At 45.0% G+C, this 22825-nt stretch overlaps 1 protein-coding gene across 4 annotated transcripts in view; it reads left to right on the forward strand.

Moving 5' to 3' along the window:
- EML1 (EMAP like 1) overlaps positions 1–22825 on the forward strand; it is a 191760-nt gene that overhangs the window by 114375 nt on the left and 54560 nt on the right. For all 4 annotated transcript variants that reach the window (XM_040478209.1, XM_040478210.1, XM_040478207.1 and 1 more), the window contains one exon: positions 11785–11920. In XM_040478209.1, the coding sequence (XP_040334143.1) occupies positions 11785–11920 (136 nt within the window). The remainder of the gene's footprint in view (positions 1–11784; positions 11921–22825) is intronic.

Raw genomic sequence — 22825 nt, forward strand, 5'->3', positions numbered from 1 at the left:
CGGCTTGAACCCAGGAACCACACGAGATCATGACCTGAGCCGAAGTCGGATGCTTAACCGACCGAGCCCAGGCGCCCCTGGTTTCTGGCAAATTTAAATCATTTCATTTCCCTGTGACACCCGTGAGTGAAATATAAGAAAGCACTATTTGTGTTTGAAGTAACTTTGTAGTGACCCTCCTCTTAAAATTTTGCAAGTACGACGCCTCATAGAAGTTTCCTGCTAATCGTACTCGGTTGCCTGATGTCCACTTTGAACCCATAGACCTTGCTCATCTTTTACCAGATCCCCGCTCCTTGTGGCTAACTTTAGAAAACAGAATTCATCTTGGCTGTCAAATTCCTTTACTTAAAACATTGCAGATCACACTGCTATGTAAATGTCCCTTTAAAATTAGCTTTGTTTGTTTGTTTGTTTGTTTGTTTGCTCGGATTTAACGAATTATTTCACACTTTCCATGTTTTTCCTGGAGTCAGGAGAGGGTACTGTCTGATGTCACATATGCTAGTTTTCTCTCAAGTCCTTGGCTACATTTTCCCATGTCTGTAGGAAAAAATGTATTTCTTCTTCCTTCAGGGTAATCATCACCAGCTCTATGTGAGATATACTTGTGGACCACGTTGACATGTTTTCTGTAATTCTTGTATCTGAGCATAGTTGCTACATGATGTTACAATGTTACATTAATTTCAGGTGTACAATTTCTACCTTACGCCCTGCTCACCACAAGTGTAGCTACCCTCTGATACCATACACGGATACATCTCAAAGAATCTTTTTTTTTTAATGTTTATTTATGTTTGAGAGAGAGAGAGATCGTGAGTTGGGGAGGGGCAAAGAGACAGAGTGGGAGCATGGGAGGAGCAGAGAGATAGGGAGACACAGAACCTGAAGCAGATTCCAGGCTCCAAGCTGTCAGCACAGAGCCCGACACGGGGCTCGAACTCATGAGCTGTGATATCGGGACCTGAGCCGAAATCGTACACTTAACCAACCGAGCCACCCAGGCGCCCCTCGAATAATCTTTTTAAGTACTGTTTTTCTCCTTCTAAGTTACAAAGTCATTAGGGAATTTTAAATAGAAACTAAGTTATTTTAGGTATTCTTGACCTACTCAGCTTTCCAAAAATAAATCTGATGACTACTATACCCTAAAGGGTACATCTGAAGTCGTTGCTTTATATAAAACTTCAGACTTCCAAAACGTCTATTTTTTAAAAAAATTAGGGAAAAAAAATGCAAGAGGCCTGCCTGTTTCTTTTCTTGATTAAGAGTAAAGTTTTATGAAACTTCCTCTAAGAGAATAGTTTCTTTTCATAGTGAGATCTGATGTGTTTTTTTTTAATATAATATTGTTTTCTAAGTAAAAGTAAATCATGGTATAAAGCCAGAGGGTCACGCCGAGAAATAGAACAAAGGTCATAAGAAAGCTGGTGAGTGGGGTGGCATCCCCCACATGGAACGGGCCATGACTTTCCCGCCTCGTAAGCAGTTAATTACAGGACAGTGGAACTGGAGGTGGGGAGGTGGAGAAGTGGGCCCATCAGAGGCTCTGGGTCGCTGCTTTCCTTCGGGAGAGAGCCGTGTTGGTACATGTGCACCTGCCACTGGGTAGCTGACACTCAGTAGCCATGGTTCAGTTGGGGGATCTTTCAGACCGGACGGATTTGACACAAACCTCCTCTGTGTGTAAAAGGCCGCTTCACATTATTTTGGCTTGCTGTCCTCCTACAGGCTCGAAGCAGACAGGACTCAGGGCATTCTAACTTTTAAGTATTAAGTGATGTTTCCCCCCAAGGTCAGTTGTCTGAACCTTAGGGTTCAATGTTCTGAGCTTTGGGCACCTAACTTCGTGCTGTTGGCCCAGCGACAGGAATGGCGGTGCAGCAAGAAACAGGCCACGCTGGTAGGCAGTGAGCTTTCAAAGTGCTCAGCACGGCTCAGCTCGAAGGAAGTATGCGCCGTGTCTGTGCCACAGTCACCCCGATGGGCAGACCTCAGAGTCTATACAGTAGCCCCAGGGTTGCCTGTGAGGCTGTAAATCCCTTTCCATGGTAGTACTTCACTTTGTTCGAAGGTCGAAGCTTTGACTTACTTTATTCTTCGCGTTATTCTTCTTCTTCGTATGACTTCACTCGCGTAACAATGAGAACTGCCTTCTCGGGAAAATAATTCACTAACAGATCAAGTTTGTGGCTTCCTGAGACAGGGGGGAGATTGTGGCCAAGCCATCAGATGCTGGGCCTGTGAACACAGAGTGTATATAGGAGGGAGCTGTGACTCACACCGCTTTTCCCTGGCAACATTCTCCTGGTGCCAGGGATTTTTAACCAGTGATGCCGTCCTGGGGCTTAGGAGTTACTAAGTCTCCACCGAAGCCCCCCAGACGTTGTTATTCGTGTTTTCTTTTGCCTTTGGGGTTTTTTTAAGTATTGAGAACGGGTTGCCCTGTCACGCTTCTTACCTACAGACAACCTCAGCCCGCAAAGGTTGCCCTGCTTATGTCAGATTGACCTTCAGATGCGGAGATTTGGTATGTTTAATTTTGCTGACCTTGGGTTACCCTGTACTGGGGAGAAGAGAATCAAATAGATTTCCCTGCTACCTAACAATGCGGTAAGAAGACCCCCGTGTATACTGATTGCTGTTGTGAGTATAAATACAGAAATGTGCTTTATGAATAAAGGAGTTCATTGCAACACCATGCATATAGGAGAATACTTGGATAGAAAGGAGCAGAGGGAGGGGCGCCCAGGTGGCTCAGTCGTTTAAGCGACCCACTTCAGTTCAGGTCATGATCTCGCGGTCCGTGGGTTCGAGCCCCGCATCAGGCTCTGTGCTGACACAGCTCAGAGCCTGGAACCTGCTTCAGATTGTGTCTCCCGCTCTCTCTGCTCCTCCCCCACTCACGCTCTGTCTCTCTGTGTCTCTCAAAGATGAATAAATGTTAAAAACAAAAAAATTTTTTAAAAAAAGGAGCAGAGGGAGTGCAAGCTAGAGGGGCCGAAAACTGCAGCACTCTGTATGATCTAACACTGGGTCCTCGTTAAAAACGTTCACGTTACTGGTAGCAACAGGGAAAGCACCTGTGCATTACATTAAGAGTCACAGCAAGATAGAAAACTGTATACACTGTAAAATTCAAGTTAATAGACAAATCTACGCAAAAAGACTGGAAAGAAGTATAACCAAGTGTTTTCATTGACTTTTTTTTTTTCCTGAGTGGTGGGATTGTGACCTTTTTTTCTTCTTTATACGTTTAGTTGGTTTCTAAATGTTGTTTGGAGTAATAAGCAGAAGAAATTCGTGTTTTTTTTTTAAAGTTTTTTTTTTTCAACGTTTATTTATTTTTGGGATGGAGAGAGACAGAGCATGAACGGGAGAGGGTCAGAGAGCGAGGGAGACACAGAATCGGAAACAGGCTCCAGGCTCTGAGCCATCAGCCCAGAGCCTGACGCGGGGCTCGAACTCACGGACCGCGAGATCGTGACCTGGCTGAAGTCGGACGTTTAACCGACTGCGCCACCCAGGCGCCCCAGAAATTCGTGTTTTAAACGTGACACTTTTCTGGGGCGCCTGGGTGCCTCGGTCGGTTGAGCATCTGGCTTCGGCTCAGGTCATGGTCTCACGGTTTGTGGGTTCGAGCCCCGCGTCGGGCTCTGTGCTGACAGCTCAGAGCCTGGAGCCTGCTTGGGATTCTGTGTCTCCCTCTCTCTCTGCCCCTCCCCACCTTGTGGCTCTGTCTCTGTCTCTCAAAAATTTATTGTTAAAAAAAAATTGGGGGGCACCTGGGTGGCTCAGGTGGTTGAGCACCTGACTTCAACTTCAGGCATCATCTCACGGTTCGTGAGTTCAAGCCCCGTGTCGAGCTCTGTGCTGACGGCTCGGAGCCTGGAGCCCGCTTCGGATTCTGTGTCTACCTCTCTCTCCGCCCCTCCCCTGCTCATGCTCGGTCTCTCTTTGTGTCTGAAAAATGCATAAACATTAAAAAAAATTAAAGTAAAAATGACTCCTGTTTTACCACGTAAACTGATCTTCACCTGCCCTGAGGACAGCAGCAAGGAGCAAGTGCCCAGAGGCTGGTGGCCTGTTCTCAAGAAGATAAGGAGTGATTTGGAGTTAAATTCACAATAGATCCATTGTATGTATGCATGGCTGATTTCCATCTCAGTGCCAGGGGAGTGCTGTGACCTTTTAATGGAAAACGTAGTCCTTGTCCCTGTATCCGGGATTGTCCGCTTTGTTCCGTGCTCACCAGCAAGTAATTCACATTTACCACTTTAAACGTTGCTCCTGTATTCAGGCCTAATTAACTCTGCCTCAGGTATCTCGGATCACAACTGAAACGCTGCATTAATTCTTCCTCCCACATCGCATTCAGGGTACCTGACTGCACCCTGATGTCCGAAGCATTCTGCCCTGGATGTAGCCGCGGCCGTGGGATAATAGCTCCCACTCCTCCCGTGCCTGCTGCGCTCGGACACGATGCTAACACCTTTCCACGCCTCACTCCCAGTGCTCTGGGAGCCCTGCAGGGTGGGCGCTGGGATCCTTATTTTTAAGAAGCGAGGGCCCGGAAGGGTGGTGACTTCTCTGAGGCTCCTTGAAGTAAGCCGCGCTGAGTCGGGCCGGTCCTGTGTGATTCCTTTATTGCTTTGTGCTTCCCAGCGTCCCTTGAGATGTGAGCTCCCAACCATCCTGCCCCCCCCCCCATGAATGCATCCCAAATACATGCCATTCATCATGCATTCTCTTTTGATTTTAGAAATTCTTCTTTCGTGCTGTGTGTCTACGTTTTGCCCCTAGGAACAATTGAAATGTTATTTAAAAAATCCCGTTTATGAACCAGCAGAATGTCTCCTATCTTAGTGCCGTGTGGAAACGGAGGAGTCATTTATCTCAGCACCTGATGAGCGGAAATTGCATGTGAGCCCTTCCCTCGGTGCAGTTTCTCCTCCACAGTTGTAAACGTTGCCTGTCTGAAGATGACGCATTGTCCTACAGGCTGCTCTCGTATCCTCCTGTCCTCCCCCTCGCAATCCAGGCTGCTGCCTGTTCACACTGGACGTGAGCAGGTGTTTTTTCTTCCAGAACATTCCCTTTATGGCAGCCGCCTTTCCTCCCTGAGTGGCTTACCACGTCCAGATGGGCAAACCTGGCAGCGACCTGAGGAGGCGTCACGTGCAAAATACGCAGTTACTAGGTGTGTTGGTGGCAGCTGTGGTGCTCTTGACCAAGCCCGTGGCCGTGACGGCCTGAGAATGTTACCAAGAGCGGCACAGCCAGCGAGATCTTGCCAAAGTAGGGGTCTCTCCACCTTCTTTGCCACTCCGAGGTGGTCACCATGCCTCCCTGCCATCCTGTGTTTTCTTTCATGATTGCATTTTTTTTATTTCTAAAAACTTTTTTAATGTTTATTTTTGAGAGAGACAGAGACAGAGCACGAGTGGGGGAGGGGCAGAGAGAGAGGGAGACACAGAATTGGAAGCAGGCTCCAGGCTCCGAGCTGTCATCACAGAGCCCGACGCAGGGCTCGAACCCACGAATCGCGAAATCATAACCTGAGCTGAAGTCAGACGCTTAACCGACGGAGCCACCCAGGTGCCCCTTCTTTCATGATTTCTCATCAGAGCTTTAAGAATTCTGTTTGTTTTGAGGACACTCTGTGACAGTGTGACGTACGGGATCTGTTACACCCTGTGCGAAAGCCACTGCGCGCAGTTGGTATCCTCTCTGTGGGTTTCCACAGCCCTATTTTCCCTTTCGGGAGAAGGACAGAACGAGGTTATGACGAGACTGGATTTGAGATCAGTGCGGTCTGATGGACACGTACTTGTGTTCCTTCTGTGGGGGCATCACAGCAGGTCCCACCATCAAGGAGCCTCCCATCGTGGATGGAGAGGACAGGTGAACAAACAGACAACACAGGACGAAACAGGTGACACAGGACACCCCTGGCACAGGCCAGGGAAGTGGGAACAGGGAGGAGGCTCGCCCAGCCTGGTTTGGCGGTGTGTGTGTGTGTGTGTGTGTGTGTGTGTGTGTGTTGGGGTGGGGTGGGGGTCCTGGACGAGGGGCCAGAGAGGAGCTGGGTACAAGACATCCTCCTTGGGCCCTCTGGGTCCTGTCTTTTTTATTTTTTAATGTTTATTTTGTTTATTTTTTGAGAGAGAGAGAGAGAGAGAATATGAGCAATAGAGGAGCAGAGAGAGAGGGAGAGAGAGAGAATCCCGAGCAGGTTCCCCGCTGTCAGCGCAGAGCCCGGCTCGGGGCTCCATCTCCCAAGCCGTGAGACCGTGACCTGAGCCGAGGTCAAGAACTCAACCGACGGAGTTACCCAGGCGCCCTTGTGGGTCCTTTCTTTACCCTCCTCTGGCCAGCTCCACAGGTCAGCCTGCAGGGACCACGCCGGAGGCCCTTGCCCTCCCCCTCCCAGTTAGGTCTACACACGGGGAGCCCTCGCTGGGGAAGGAGGGGAGAGAGGGGGGCCTTCACTTCCTTGGCTCCTGCCGCGTGGGGTCCCTCGGGTTGGCTGTGTCCCTCCTCTGAATGTTGCTTCTGCTCCCAAAGCAGTTTCTCTCCCTTTAGGTTCAGGTGACTGCTCCCCCCATCAGCCCCTGGGGCCCAGGAGGGGTGACTCGCTCTCTGCTGTCAGCCCAAGAGACAGAGCAGCATACCTGGCCGGCCTGCCCCCGGAGCAGGGTGTGCAGAGATCTAGGGGACACGCCTCCCAGCTCAGGCATCGTCTGCGACCCCCTCTGCTCTGCAGAGTGAGATTAGCTCATCTGGAACAACAGTGTGTAAGCCAGTGCTCAACTGGGAGGCCCAGACTGGTGTAGGAGCTGGGAGAGGCCATCCGGGAGGGCAGAAATGCCCAGGAGAGGACAGCAGCGTAGCCCATGGGTCTCAAAGTGGGGTCCCCGGAGCAACGGAGGCATGCCCTGAGAGCTTGCTAGAAAGGCAGATTCTCAGGCTGCACCCCAGACCCAGGATCGGAAACACTATGGGCCGGAGCCCCGCGTTGTGTATCGTAGCATGCCCTCCAGGTGAGTGCACATACCCACGTTCGCTAGCCCAGCAAGAGCAGAGCTGAGGAGGTGGAATGTTTGGCTTGTTGGTTTGTGGGGGGCACACGGAAGCACCTGGGGACACGGTGGGAAAAATACAGTCGTACGGATAGAATGAGAGCAGATAGCTGAGGTTACAAAAGCCCAGATCCTGACTGGCCGGGTGGCGGGGAGGTGCACTAACCCAGGAGTCGGGATGGTGTCCTCTCCCCTCCGCGGGCTGGTTGTGAAGTAGGAGCCCCCAGATGTGCAGGTCCCGTGTCAGTCCTGGTTACGTGCAACATGGTGCGGTGGCTCCTGGGGGCCGCTGGAGGTGGTGGCGAGGGACATCAAGGTGAGGGTCACGGGGAGGCGAGCCTGGACCCGGCTGACGGAGCGCCCCGGAGACCTACCCTTGGGGCTAGGAGTCGTGCTGCGGGGACAGGCTGGACAGGCAGGAACGGAAGGGACAGACAGGCTCACATATGCGTCGTTCTCATCTCTAGGGCTGCCATGACAGGTGACCACAAACTGGGAGGCTTATAACAATGGACGTATTCTCTCCCAGTCCTGGAGGCCGGCAGTCCGAGATCAGTGCCGCTGGACTGAAGTTGAGGGGCGGGCGGGCTTGGTTCCTTCCAGAGGCTCTAAGGGAGGCTGTCCCAGGCCCCTCTCCCGACTTCCGTGGCTGCTGGCCATCCTTGGCATTCCCTGGCCTCTGGACGCTTCGCTCCAAGCTCTGCGTCCACAGGCATGTGGCCTCCTCCCCAGGGGGCCTCTGTGTCTCTTCTCTGCTCCTCACAAGGGCACTATCATTGGGTTCAGGGCCCACCCTAATCCTGTATGACCTCATCTTAACTAATTACATCTCCAAAGACCCTATTTCCAAGTAAGGTCATATCCTGAGGTTCTGGGTGAACATGAATGTGGGGGACTCTGTTTAACACGGTACATGTACTTAAAAAAAAAAATAACAACCCAGAATGGGGCCAAGATGGTGGACAAAGCAGAGAGCGGAGGAAGAGCGGCCGTGACGGTGCCTGTCTTCCTGCTGGGGAGGAGGGTCCTGGGGACCAGCATGCTGTGTGCGAGAGAAGATGGGGAATCGTGGTTTGGGAGCCGTGCTGCTTCCACTGAGGAATGCTAGCTCCCCGTGCGCCCCAGGCCCTTGAGTGAGCAGGTGCTCGGGAGATGAGGAAAGAGAGCATAGAGGGTGGCGAAGGGCTTCATGCTCTGGCTAGGGAGCCGCCTGTGGCTTTTGCCGTTTTCGGTCACATTTAACAAAAGAAGGAAGCCGGGACGCCTGGGTGGCTTTGTTAGTGAAGCGTCAGGCTTCGGCTCAAGTCATGATCTCGCAGTTCGTGGGTTCGAGCCCCATGTCGGGCTCTGCGCTGACAGCTCGGAGCCTGGAGCCTGCTTCGGATTCTGTGTCTCCCTCTCTCTCTGGCCCTTCCCCTCTCGAGCTCTGTCTCTCTCTCAAAAATAAGTAAACATTAAAAAAAAATTTTTTTTAATAAAAAAAAATTAAAAAGAAAGAAGGAAGCCTAGCCTTCTGCTTTAGGGGCCGTAAAGTTCCAGTTCATTAAACACTTGGCATTCTAGGCAGTTTTGTTACTGTTTTCAAGAACATAAATTGAGGCAGATTTAATTCTGTGATAGACAAAACAAATTCTGCTAGCATTTCAAATAATTTTGTTTTTTTAATTTCAGAGTAGTGTTAGATTTACAGAAGAGTTACAGGGATAATACAGACAGTTCCCATACACCCCGCACCCAGGTTCCCCTACGATTAACGTTCTACCTTTAGTATGCCACCACGGTGATACATTTTTATTAATTAAAGGCACACTGTATTTAGATTTCCTTAGTTTACCCTTAATACCCTTTTTTGCTGTTGTTCCAGGATCGATCCAGGATCACATTTGTCTCCTTAGGCTCCTCTAGACTGACAGTTTCTCAGACTTTTTCCTTGTCTCTGATGACCCTGACAGTTTTGAGGAGCCCTAGTCAGATGGCTCATTGTCCTTCACCTTGGGTTTGGGTAGGTCATGGGTTTTGGGGAGGAAGACCGTAGAGGTAAAATGCACGTCCTTCACATCCTGTCAAGGTCACGTGCTATCGGTAGGACTCATCACTGTGACGTTGGCCTGGACAGAGTTTGCCAGGTTTGTCCACAGTGCAGTGACTCCCCCCGTCCCCACGCTGGACAGTGCAGAAGGCAGTCACTATGCCGCCCACACTTCAGGAATAGAGAATTGCACTCCACCTCCTTGAGTGTCTACGTAAATTATCTGGAATTATGCACGGGAGACGTATCTTTTCTCCCCCCATTTAATCATTTCCTCCGTTATCAACTTGTATCGGTATGGACTCATGGATACTTGTATACCTCAGGCTGTGATCCAGTACTGCCTTATGTGGTTTATTCCTGCGGGTTTCCCAGCTTTGGCTACGGGGAGCTCTTTCAGTTGGCTCCTGAGTGCCTCTGACTTGACCCCATCAGTATAGGGGTTGGGGTTTTATTACTGCTTTTGAGCACTTCCTTTCTCTCTGGTAGTACAGGATGCTCCGGGCCCGTGTCGTGGGTGCCCTGCCCCAGCCCCAAATTTGGGCATTTCCCCGAGGAGTCCAGGCTCCCCTGCTATTGTGGAATCGTGTTAGAAACCAAGGTTTGGGCGCCGGGTGATACTGCTTTCGGCAGTCGTAGCGGGCAGAGCTAAGGCATGTCTGTGTTTATACCAATATGTGTTTACATACGCATGTATAATTGTGTGTCTGTGGCTGTATCAGGCTAAACCTGGCTCATTGCAGCCTCCCCCTGGCTTGTCTGTAGCCTTGCTCTGCAACAATGAAGCCTTGCTCCCACCATCCTTCACCCGTCTCTTAATTGTTCTCGTGTTCATGATTGTGGTTTCAGAGGTATAGACCATGCCCTGTGGGAAACCATGTTACTGACTGGAGCACAGTGCTTACCCAGTGCTCCGGGGTAGGCAGACAGTCTCTCCCCATTTCCACAGCACCTCTCCTGCCCCACCCCCTTCCATGACCTCGTAGTACATACTGGTAATGGTGTTTGTTTTTTTTATCTGTCATGGGTCCCCCCCCCCATCTCCTAACTGATTTTTCTCTGCAAACGTTCAAGTTCATTCTTTGTGCCATAAGAGCCTGTAAGTTTTGACAGATGCCTGATGTCACATAGCCACCGTGCAGCATCACATAATCATTTTACCACCCTAAATTTCTCCTAGGTCTTACCTGTTTGGCCCTCCGCCCCCCACCCGGCCAACCTCTGGCAACCACTGATCTGGTTTTTTGTTTCTATAATTTTGCCTTTTATAAAAAATTTTTTTTAATTTTATTTATTTTTGAGAGAGAGATAAGAACGCAAGTAGAGGAGGGGCAGAGAGAGAGGGAAACACAGAATCCGAAGCAGACTCCAGGCTCTGAGCTGTCAGCACAGAGCCCGATGCGGGGCTTGAACCCACGAACTATGAGATCATGGCCCAAGCCAAAGTTGGATGCCTAACCGCCTGAGCCACCCAGGCGCCCCAGTGTTTTGCTTTTTATAGACTGTCATATAAATGGAATCATACAGAACACAGCCTTTCAAGCCTGGCTGCTTTCACTTGGTGGCATGGATTTAATAAGCCTCAGCCCTGTCCTTGGCGTGGATTTCTTCCTCACTTTTTTTTTTTTTTTTTTTTTTTGCTGAATCATATTCTGCGGTCTGGATGGACCACAGTTTGTTTTTCCACTCACCCATTGAAGGGCATCTTGGTTGCTTCCAGTTCCTGACAATATTATGAAAAAAAAAAACTGCTATAAATATTAAATGCAGGCTTTATACAGACATAAGTTTTCAAATCAGTTGAGTAAATAAATACCTAATGTCACACAATGCTTGGATCCTACCACAAGACTATATTTAGCAACTGCCAAACTGTCTTCCCGGGTGTCTGTACCATTTTGCATTCCGACCAGCCATGAATGAGAACCCCATGGCTCTGCATCCTGGCCAGCAAGTGCTACTTTGTTTGTTTTTTTGGATTTTAGCCACCCTAATAGGTGTATAGAGATATCTCATTATGGTTTTAATTTGCATTTCCCTAATGACAAAAGATGTGGAGCATCTTTTCATATGTTTATTTGCCATCTGTAGATCGTCTTGGGTGAAGTGTCTGTTCAGATCTTTTGCCCATTTTTTTAATTGGGCTGCTTGTGTTCTGTTTTAAGCATTCTTTCTTTATATTCCAGATACAAGTCCTTTATCAGATATGTGATTTGTAGATACTTTCTCCCAGTCTGTGACTTATCTTTTCATCCTTATAACAATGCATTTCACAGAGCAAGCGTTTTTATAATTTTAATGAAGTCCAAGCAATCTGTTTTTCTCTTTTATGGATCGTGCTTTTGGTGGTGTATCTAAAAAGCCACCAAACCCAAGGTCACACGGATTTTTCTCCTGTGTTTTCATCTAGAAGTTTTATAGCTTTGCGTTTTACACTCTGGTCTTGGGTCCACTTTGAGTTAGTTGCTGTGTAAGGGGCGAGGCTGGTGTCTAGGTTCCTTGTCCCAACATCCTTTGTTGAAAATCTCTGCTGAGTTCTCTTGGTGCCTTTGTCAATCCTGCCAGCATTTTAAAACTGATACCCTCTTCCTTCCTCCCTGTCTTAAGTTCTGTAAAAAGTTACGCTGACAAAGGGGAAAGTTCTGATTACATTTTCTGCTCATCTCACAGCAAGACCACTGGTGCAGACCTTGCCCTTAAGAACCACCATCAACAATGGCACCGTGTTACCAAAGAAACCTAGTGGCTCTCTGCCTTCCCCCTCCGGGGCCAGGAAAGAAACTGCTGTGGCAGCGGCAGCCAAAAGGTAGGTGGAGCGCGCCTTAAGCGAACTCTGAAAGGAGTTCCATCTCAGACTTAAAATCAGTATTGCCTTTTCATACGACCCTTGTTAATTTCTTGTCTGAATTAAAATTCATAAAAGTATAAGATTTGGTGTGTTGACATATCAGGACCTATGTAAGTTTTTCTGCCTTTTTTTTTTTTTTTACTTAATCTTACTGTCTCTGAAATCCCATTGGCTAACAGCACAGTGTGCCATTTTGTATTTTAAAGTTCTCTTGTAAAAACACAAATGGGAGTGTAACCTGTGTGAAAATGAATATGCTCTTCCCGAGTTCCTCTCCGGCACAGAGCAAAACTCAGGTCTCCAGACCAACCTCAATTATTTACCTGTAAAATTTGGATAAGCTCATCCTTTTAAATTGTGCCAAACGGTGATGTTCTAGATACTGATGTTGTCTCTCAGAGCATAGTTTGCTCTTAACTTTTCTATAATTTCATAATTGTCATATTGAAAGTTTATCTCTTATATGCCAGGCTACTTTTCTAAATTTTTAGGCTCTAGGAAATTCAGTGCCTGATGGTAATGTAGCCTAGAAGACCCTGGCTTGTTATGAGTACACCGTGGAAGCCATAGAACTTTTTACGATACTAACTGGCCAGTAGGTGCCCGGACACAGAGTGGAGCAAGCTCTAGGGCACGCTGGGGCCACCATTGGGCTTGTAGGCGTTAGCTTGGATGCTGGGTTGGGACTCGGAATGAAAACCTAGCGAGCTCATCTTCTGTTTTAAATATGTAGGTTTACACTCTCCCTCACCAAGTGTATTTTCATTGTGTTTTGATCAAATAGAGTTTCATGTACTTGTTGTTTGCGAATTTTAAGAAAATTGGTTTTGTGGGGCTTTTTAAAACTTAAAAAATGAAATTCTTAGCCTCATTTTGTATCTGTTGTTTCTTAAAGTATATTTATTTATTTTGAGAGAGAGAGAGAGAGCACGAGCATGCGCATGGGGGAGGGGCATGTGCCTCTCATGAGAGAGAGAATCCCAAGCAGGCTCCGTGCTGTCAGTGCAGAGCCCGACACGGGGCTCAATCCCACGAACGGGGAGGTCATGACCTGAGCTGAGATCAAGAGTCGGATATTTAACCAAATGAGCCACCCCAGCGCCCTTGTTTCTGTTTAATACTTACTTGAATCATTTATTTCTAATCCACGTGAAATGCCCTTCTAGAGTCTAATTGACAGTAGTAGATACGGACTTTTTTTTTTCATCTAGATGCTGAAGATTGTCAAGGCTTTTTATTTCAAAGTTCAGATTGCCATGTGTTATAAAGCACATGACGTTAAATTTATCACCTTAATCGTTTTTAAGCATATAATTCAGTAGTCCTAAGTACTGTTGCACATTGTTGTGCAACAGATCTCCAGAACTTTTTTGTCTGTTTTTGTGTTTTCTTTCTTTCTTTCTTTCTTTCTTTCTTTCTTTCTTTCTTTCTTTCTTTCTTTCTTTCTCTCTCTCTCTCTCTCTCTCTCTTTCTTTCTTTTCTTTCTTCCTTCCTTCCTTCCTTCCTTCCTTTCTGTCTTTCTTTCTTTCTTTCTTTCTTTCTTTCTTTCTTTCTTTCTTTCTTTCTCTTTCCATTTTAATTCCAGGATCGTTAATACACAGTGTTATATTAGTTTCAGGTGTACGATACAGCGATTCAGCACTTCCCTACGTCCCCCGGTGCTCATCATGACAGATGCCCTCCTTCATCCCCATCACCGACTCCCCTCATCCCCCACCCAGCTCCCTTCTGGTAATCATCAGTTTAAAGAACCTCATTTTGCAAAACCGAATCTCTACCCGTTAAACAGTAATTCCTTTCCCCAGCCCTTCACAGTCAACTCTCTGCATTCTGTTTCTATGACTTTGACTCCTTTGGATGCTTCCTCTGAGTGGAGACATACAGTATTTGTGTGTCCCTTTGTGACTGGCTTATTTCACTTAGCACGATATCCTCGAGCTTCATCCGTATTGTAGCATATCACAGGATTTCCTTCTTTTTTTAGGTCTGCATAATACACACACACACACACACACACACACACACACACGTCACTGTTTCTTTATCCATTCAACTGTCGATGGGCGCTTGGGTTGTTTCCACCTCTTGGTTATTGTAAATGATGCTACAATGAATATGGGTGTGCAAATAGCTCTTCAAAATCCTGCTTTTCATTCTTTTGGATGCATACCCAGAAGTGGCATTGCTGAGTCATAAGGTAATTCTATTTTTTTTTTTAATTTTTTTTCAACGTTTTTTATTTATTTTTGGGACAGAGAGAGACAGAGCATGAACGGGGGAGGGGCAGAGAGAGAGGGAGACACAGAATCGGAAACAGGCTCCAGGCTCTGAGCCATCGGCCCAGAGCCCGACGCGGGGCTCGAACCCACGGACCGCGAGATCGTGACCTGGCTGAAGTCGGACGCTTAACCGACTGCGCCACCCAGGCGCCCCGGTAATTCTATTTTTAATTTTTTGAGGGAGTGCCATACTGGTTTCCCTAATGGCTACACCATTTTACATTTCCACCAACAGCAAGCAAAGGTTCTCATTTCTTCTCATCCTTGCCCAAAACTTATTTTCTGTTCTTTTGCTGATGGTCATCCTAATGGATTTGAGGCAATATCTCATTGTGGGTTTCATTTGCATTTCTCATATGATAAGTGATATTGAGCATCTTTTAAAAAAAATTTTTTTTAATGTTTTTTTTTGAGAGAGAGAAAGAGAGAGAGAGCATGAACAGGGGAGGGGCAGAGAGAGAGGGAGACACAGAATCTGAAGCAGGCTCCAGGCTCCGAGCTGTCAGCACAGAGCCTGACGCAGGGCTTGAACTCACTAACCATGAGATCGTGACCCGAGCCGAAGTTGGATGCTTTAACCAACTGAAACATCCAGGCACCCCTTGAGCATCTTTTGTTAAGTAATCTCTATGCCCAGTATGGGACTTGAGCTCACAAACCCAAGATCAAGCCTCACATGCTCTACCAACTGAACCAGCCAGGCGCCCCAACATTGAGCATCTTTTTATATGCTTGTTGGCCATTTGTGTATCACCTTTGGAGAAATACCTATTCAAGTCCTTTGTCCATTTTTTAATCAAATTACTCACTTTTTAGTTATTGTTCTTGAACTGTAGAATTTCCTTTTGTATTCTGGATATTAACCCCTTATCAGATCTATGATTTGCAAATATTTTTTCCCATTATATAGTTGCCTTTCACTCTATGGATTGTTTCCTTGATGCACCAAAGTTTTTAAGTTTGATGTAGTCCCAAGTGTCTGTTTTTGCTGTTGGTGTCATATCCAAGAAGTCATTGGCAAGTACAGGACCCTGAAGCTTTTCTCCTGTGTTTTCTTGTGAGAATTTTATGGTTTTAGGTCATGTGTTTAGGTCTTTAATCCCTTTTGAGTTAATTTTTGTGTATAGTCCAAGGTAAAGGTAGAGCTCCATTCTTTTGCATGTGGATGTTCAGTTTTCCTTTTGCCATTTGTTGAAAGACACTGTCCTTTTCCCATCGTGTGGTCTTGGCTCCCTTGTTGACAGTCATTTGGCCAAATACTCAAGGGTTTATTTCTGGACCCTCTATTCTGTTCCATTGGTCTATATTTTTGTCTTTTTGCTAAAAAAGATACCACACCAACTTGATTACTGTTACTTTGTAGTATGTTTTGAAATCAGGAAGCTTGAGGCCTCCAACTTTGTTCTTCTTTTTCAAGGTTCTTTGGCTATTTGGGGTCCCTTGACATTCCTTTTTAGGATTTTTTTTTTCTGTTTCTGCAAAAAATACCATTGGGATTTTCACAGGGTGTGCATTGAAGCTATAGATCGTTTTGGGTAATATAGACATTTTAACAATATTGAGTCTTCCAATCCATGAAAGTGGGATGTGTTTCCACTTATTTATGTCTTCTTTCGTTTTTTGTTTTTTTTTTTTTTTCAGCAATGTTTTCTGTGTGCAAGTCTTTTACCTCTTTGGTTCAAATTACTCCTGAGTATATAATCCTTTCTGATTCGATAGCAAGAGGGATTGTTTTCTTAATTTCCTTTTTGATTTAGTCATTGTTAGTATAGGAGTGCAACTGATTTGGTTGATTCTTTTTATATCCTGCAACTTTGCTGGAATTGTTTACTCGTTTTCAAATGTTGTGTGTGTGGAATCTTTAGAGTTTTCCACATGTAGGATCATGTCGTCTGCAAACAGAGATAACTTGCCTTCTCTCTTTCCAATTTGGATACCTTTCATTTGTTTTTCTTGTCTAATTGTGCTGGCTAGGATTTCCAGTAGTGTGTTGAACAGGAGTAATGAGACTGTGTCTCCTCACCTTGTTCCTGATCTTAGAGGAAAAGCCTTTAGTCTTCACTGTTGAATGTGGTGACAGCTGTGAGCTTTTCATTCATGGCTTTTATTATGTTAAGGTAGTTTTCTTCTATTTCTAATTTGGTGTGAGTTTTTAACATGAAAGAATGTTGAGTTTTGTCGAGCGCTTTTTTTTTTGCATCAATTAAGTAGTGATGTGGTATTTGTCCTTCATTGTGTTAACATGTTATTCCATTGATTTTCATATGTTGAACCATCCTTGTATTCCATGAGTAAATCCCACTGGGCTGTGGTGTATGCAGTGGTCCCCTCTCATCCGTGGTTTTGCTTTCTTCAGTTTCAATTGCCTATGGTCAACCTCAGTTCAGGAGCTCATGACTGTCCTTCTGACATATCATCAGAAGGTCAAATAGTAGCCCAACATTATGTCACAATGCCTCCCTCCCTCACCTCACTCTATCTAATCATGTAGGCATTTTATCGTGTCACATCATCACAAAAAGAAGGGTGAATAGAGTAGTACAGTAAGATATTTTGAGAGAGACCACAGTCACATGACTTTTATTACAGTGTGTTGTTAAAATTGTTCTATTTTATTATTATGCCTAATTATAAATTAAACTTTATCATACATACGTATGTATAGGGAAAACTTGTATAAATAAGGGCACTCTTCACAGTTTCAGGCATCCACTGGGGGTCATAGAACATATCCCCTGTGGATAAGTGGTGGGGGTGGGGTATTGCTCTATAGATTTTCTTGTTGTGTCTTTGACTGGTTTTGGCATCTGACTAATGCTGGCCTCATAGAATGAGGTTGGAAGAATTCCCCCCTTGCCCCCCCTTTAATTCTTTGAATGACTTTAAGGAGAATTGATATTAATTCATCTTTAAATGTTTGGTAGCATTCTTCAGTGATGCCATCTGTCCCTGGGCTTTTCTTTGCTTTTTTTTTTTTTTTTTTTTTTTTTTTTTTTTTTAATTACTGCTTCGATTTCCTTCTGGTTACTGATCTGTTAGAGTTTTTATTTCTTCATGATTCATCTTGGTAGGTTGTATGATTCTGGGAATTGATCCATTTCTTCTAGGTTATCCAATTTGTTAGCATATAATTGCTCATAGTAGCCCCATAGAATTCTTTTTACTTCCGTGATAACAGTTGTAATATCCTCTCTTTCATTTCTAATTTTCATTTCTAATTTTGGTTATTTGAGTCTCATTTCTTTTCTTAGTGTAGCTGAGGATTTGTCAGTTTTGTTGGTCTTTTTAAAAGAAATTTAGGGGCACCTGGGTGGCTCAGTCAGTTAAATGTCTGACTTTTGACTTCAGCTCAGGTGGTAATCTCATGGTTCATGAGTTCCAGCCCCGTGTCGGGCTTTGTGGTGACAGCACAGAGCCTGCTTGGGATTTGGTCTCTCCCCCACACTCACTCACTCGCTCTCTCTCCCTCTAAAAATAAATGAATACATAAAACTTAAAAAAAATTCTTTAAAAATATTCTAAAATTATGGTTTCATTGGTTTGTTTTCTATTCTCTATTGTGTTTACCTCTGCTCTAATCTTTATTAATTAGCTCCTTACTTTCACTAACCTTTTAGTTTATCCTTTTCTAGTTCCTTGAGGTAGAAAGTTAGGTTGTTGTTTTGAGATCTTTCTTCTTCTTCTTCTTCTTTTTTTTTTTTTTAGATCTTTCTTCTTAATGCAAGTCTACTGCTATAAACTTCCCTCTTAGTATTGTGTTCTGCATATCCTGTAAGTTTTAGTATGTTTTTATTTTCACTTGCTTCCAGAAATTTTCTAAATTTCCTTGTGATTTCTTCTTTGACCCATTGGTTGTTCAAGAGTGAGTTTTTCTCATTTCAAGAGTGACTTTTTAAAGTAGCAAATTATCGCAGCACCTGACTGACTCAGCCGGTAGAGCGTGCGACTCGTGACTCTTGATCTTGGGGTTGTGAGTTTGAGCCTCATGTTGAGTGTAGAGATGACTCAAACAAATAAATCTTAAAAAAAAAAAGTAGCAAATTATTATTGAAAAGATGAGACTCTTTCCCTTTATTCTTGGATAAAATAGAATTCTATCATTTATGTCTCTTATATTTTGGAATTTAAATAAAATAAAAACGTCTTTCAGAGCACAAAGGTAAAAGTCAAAGTCGAAATGCAAATATAATTTCTAGCTTTCGGTTCATTCTGTGAGAGCTTAAGTCCAACATTCTTGCTCTTTCATTTTATAGAAGGTCTCTATGTTGAGTCCAAAGTAACTTTGATGTAGTGTCATGGTGCCCTTCACTTCATAGAATATTTATGGTTTTCTTAGACCTCATAGGATTAATTGGCATGATTGCTAGAACTCCTGGCAAATTGTGTTTTCAGTTCTAGTGTTTAAAACATTTATTCAGGGTAGGATAAGACTGGGGAATGAAGTTTCTGAAACTGACTGCAGAAACGAGGCTGGGCTATGGAATCGGATGGATGCTTTCCCCAGGAAACAGCAGAGACCTCAGTGGGTAGTTGAGGGCCCCTTTAAGTCCATGACGATGATAGAAATCATTCTTTAATGATAATGAAAGCCTACGAAGTGCCAGTTTATTTTATTTTATTTTATTTTATTTTATTTTATTTTATTTTATTTTATTTTATTTTATTTTAATTTACATCCAAGTTAGTTGGCATTTAGTGCAATAATGATTTCAGGAGTAGATTCCAGTGATTCATCCCCTACGTGTAACACCCAGGGCTCATCCCAGCAAGTGTCCTCCTTAATGCCCCTTGCCCATTTAGACCATCTGCCCACCCACAACCCCTCCAGCAACCCTCAGTTTGTTCTCTGTATTTAAGAGAACAATCTCTTATGTTTTGTCCCCCTCCTTGTTTTTATATTATTTTCGCTTCTCTTCCTTATGTTCATCTGTTTTGTATCCTAAATTCCACATATGAGTAAAATCATATGATATTTGTCTTTCTCTAATTTTTCTAATGTTTATTTATTTATTTTGGAGAGAGATTGAGAGCGGGCAGGGGAGGGGGCAGAGAGAGAAGGAGACAGAATCCCAAGCAGGGTCCATGCTGTTAGCACAGAGCCCGATTCAGGGCTTGAACCCACGAACTGTGGGATCACAACCTGAGCTGACTCAGCCGACTGTCACCCAGACGCCCCGAAGTGCTGGGTTTTTAATATGTTGTCACTAATCCTCAAAATGATACTATTTTTCCTATTTTCTGAGAAGACTGAGGCTCAGAGAAGTGAGGCAACTTCCCCAGGCCCCACGGGCACAGAGCTGGGAACATGGGCTCAGACCCAGGTTCCTGTGCATCCAGGGCTGATGCTCCTGTCGCTTTGTTAGGCTGCTTCCCGCAAAGCTGTCCAGGTCAGCACTTACATCAGCTCATAAAAAGTGCTTGATATAATTACTGTTGGGAAATGATCCCTCCTGTATGTCCCATGCTGTGTGCTGCTGTCAGGAGCGGTGACGTTCCAAGAGGCCCCTGTGGGTGCTGACAGAACAGAGGCAGTCCTGAAGGTGACTCTAAACAGAGACTTCTGGCAGAGAGTCTGAGAGACAGGACTGCCTGGAAGGAAGGGACTGCGGGGGCTGGGCTCCAAGGACAGAACTGGCCATGTGCTACGAGCAGAAGCCTGGGTCTCCTGCCCCCTTTTGTCAGCCATGTGCGTGCAAGGGCTCGTGGTTAGTTTCTGCTCTCAACAATATTATCTTAGGAAGGAAAGAAGGGAGGGAGTGTGGAGGGTTGATTATCTGCAGCCATCATATTGTGTGTGTATTTCATGTATACGTATTAACATTTAAACACTAACCTCCCTTGCAGAAATTTTCCAAGGCCTCTGTAGATGCTTCTTTTTAATTTACAGAATAATGAGTTTGGTTCCTCTGATAAACTGTTGTAGAACAGCCAACCAGAAATACATGGCTTTCTAGATTGAGTCTAAGGCTCTTGGTTTTCCAGGTAGAACTTAGTGATTCGTTTATTTTGTTTCTCTGGCTTTTATGGGCTTCCAGGGATGTTAGGTCCCATCCACGTGGAAGTTGGAAACCCAAACAGTAGCATCTAATTATTCCTCCGTGGTCAAGTTCCTATAGATGTCTCATTAGGAGAGAATTCCGGAAAGAGAAAGAAGCTTGCTGGGCATTCTGAATATTAGGATTAAAATAGCTTCCAGGACGTTTCAAATATGTTTACAATCATGCGGGAACTTTCCTGTAATCAGAGTTCCAAATGAACCAAGTCGGGGCATCTGCAGCGTGTGGATGGGTATATGTTTGTTTTCTTTTCTCTGGGGTTTTTTCAGCCTGGTGCTTAAGAACAAAATCTCCTTTGGAACTAGTCCAGCACCCAGCGGCTGTGCTTTGTGTTGCCAATTAAGACTTCGATTGGGGGCTTGATTTGGAATCCTTGGGAAAAGCTTTGTTTCCATTAGTCAAAGGAGAAAAGGCAGACAATCCGGGGGAAGACATTGTAGGTCATACCTTGCTCAGTGGGGATGCTGCAGCACAATAGAATAACATTTCCACTGGCTCAGAACAGAGACAATCACTCATTCTTTCCGCTGCAAAGTAGAGTTTTACAATAGGGCAGAGCTGTGAGAAGACAGATCAAAAGAACAAAACTGGTACAAAACAGAGCATTATTTAAAAAGCGCTCCGTTCCAAGCATAAGATAGGGTGGTAAACATCTATCGCTTCCAAATAAACAACTGACCGTCCTTTGGAAAAAATGGTGACACTTGTTAGAAATACGCATTTGTAAGTGCACCAGTCTGTGCTGGACAGACCCACGATTTCAAAAGTTGGGTTTAAAAAAGGTTGTTTTTTTTTAAAGTTTATTTATTTATTTTGAGAGAGAGAGAGAGAGTGTGAGCAGGGTAGGAGCAGAGAGAGAGAGAGAGAGAGAGAGAGAGAGAGAGAGAGAGAGAGAAGCCCAAGCAGGCTCCGCACTGTCAGCACAGAGCTGTTGAGGGGCTTGAACTCCTGAGCCGTGAGATCATGACCCGAGCTGAGATCAAGAGTTAGATACTTAACCAACTGAGCCACCCAGGCACCCCTGATTTTATGGGTCTTTAAAAATTATTACTTCTTTTTTTAAATTTTTTTTTAACGTTTATTTATTTTTGAGACAGAGAGACAGAGCATGAATGGGCAAGGGGCAGAGAGAGGGAGACACAGAATCCAAAACAGGCTCCAGGCTCTGAGCCGTCAGCACAGAGCCCGACGCGGGGCTCGAACTCACGGACCGTGAGATCATGACCTGAGATGAAGTCGGACGCTTAACCAACCGAGCTACCCAGGCACCCCTAAAAATTATTACTTCTAATATATTTCCTCATCACTCAGAGCTATTGAGATGTAGGCATTAAACTCACGTTTTGAGTCTGTTTCTGTAGCAAAATAGCAGTGGAAGTGTTCTGCTACTGCGCGGAGAAGATGAGTTGACACCTGTCCCTTTCTCAGAAGTCCTGGAGTCACCCCTCTGGGCTTAGGGAGTGGCTTCATATGTACGAGAAAAGCTTCTTCTGATCTGTCAGATTCTAAGTGACCAGGCTTCCTAGGAAATGACTTGATTTCCGCCACAAAGATACAGCAGAAGAGAAAGATCAGACCATTTTGTGATTATTGAAGTGGGTGGTCTCCTGCAAGCATCATAACTTGCAAGACAAACGGTCAATGCCTGATAAGTATTTGTTGAGTGGCTAATTGTTTTAATTGAGTATGATCACCCCGGTTCTCAGGACAAATGACGTTATCAGAAAATCTCTAGTGGTACACAGGAGTGACCTGTCAGATTTCTAGTTTTTGTTTTTTTTTTTTTATGTTTTCATTTTATTTCTGAGAGAGAGAGAGAGAGCGTGGGGGAGGGGCAGAGAGAGAGGGAGACACAGAATCCAAAGCAGGCTCCAGGCTCTGAGCTGTCAGCACAGTGGGTGTGCTGGGGCTCGAACTCATGAACCGCAAGATCATGACTAGAGCTGAAGTCGGACACTTAACCGACTGAGCCACCCGGGCGCCCCTCTTTTTTTTTTTTTTTTTTAATTGTAAAAGTTGGAGATCTTCTTGCAAAATGGTAGAAAACTGACCCTTGATTCCAAATCACATAATGAAAGAAAGACACAGTTGTCGGCTTATCATGCTTAGAGTTACTATCCAACCAGAAGAAGAAAGCTTGCCACTCTCCTCTGCTCACCAGTCACCTTGCAGAAATTTTATTATGTCTGAAATTTCATTTGAATTGGCAAAAACGTTGAATGGGTACATAACGTAATGTAAAGAACCGTTACATTTTCAGACCTTAGAAGGTTTTTGGTTCAGGAGTGGGGGTAGAGACCAGAAGGGAAAAGAAGAAACCGTATCCATGGGGTTCTATACCAAAACTACTTTCCTTGCCCTAAGCACTAGAAAATGTACTCCACGGTGTGCAGTCTCTCACCAGCCAGTCCCACCACTTGCAAAATGAAGGGATTGTTTTTCCCTTGCCGTCCGGAGGGAACATAACTTCTTTGATATTCCCTGCTGGTTATTTAAGGAGGCTTCTCGCAGTGAGTATACAGTGTTAC

The sequence above is a fragment of the Herpailurus yagouaroundi genome, unplaced genomic scaffold (assembly GCF_014898765.1).
Source record: "Herpailurus yagouaroundi ecotype Mexico unplaced genomic scaffold, PumYag 141, whole genome shotgun sequence".
NCBI lineage: Eukaryota > Metazoa > Chordata > Mammalia > Carnivora > Felidae > Herpailurus > Herpailurus yagouaroundi.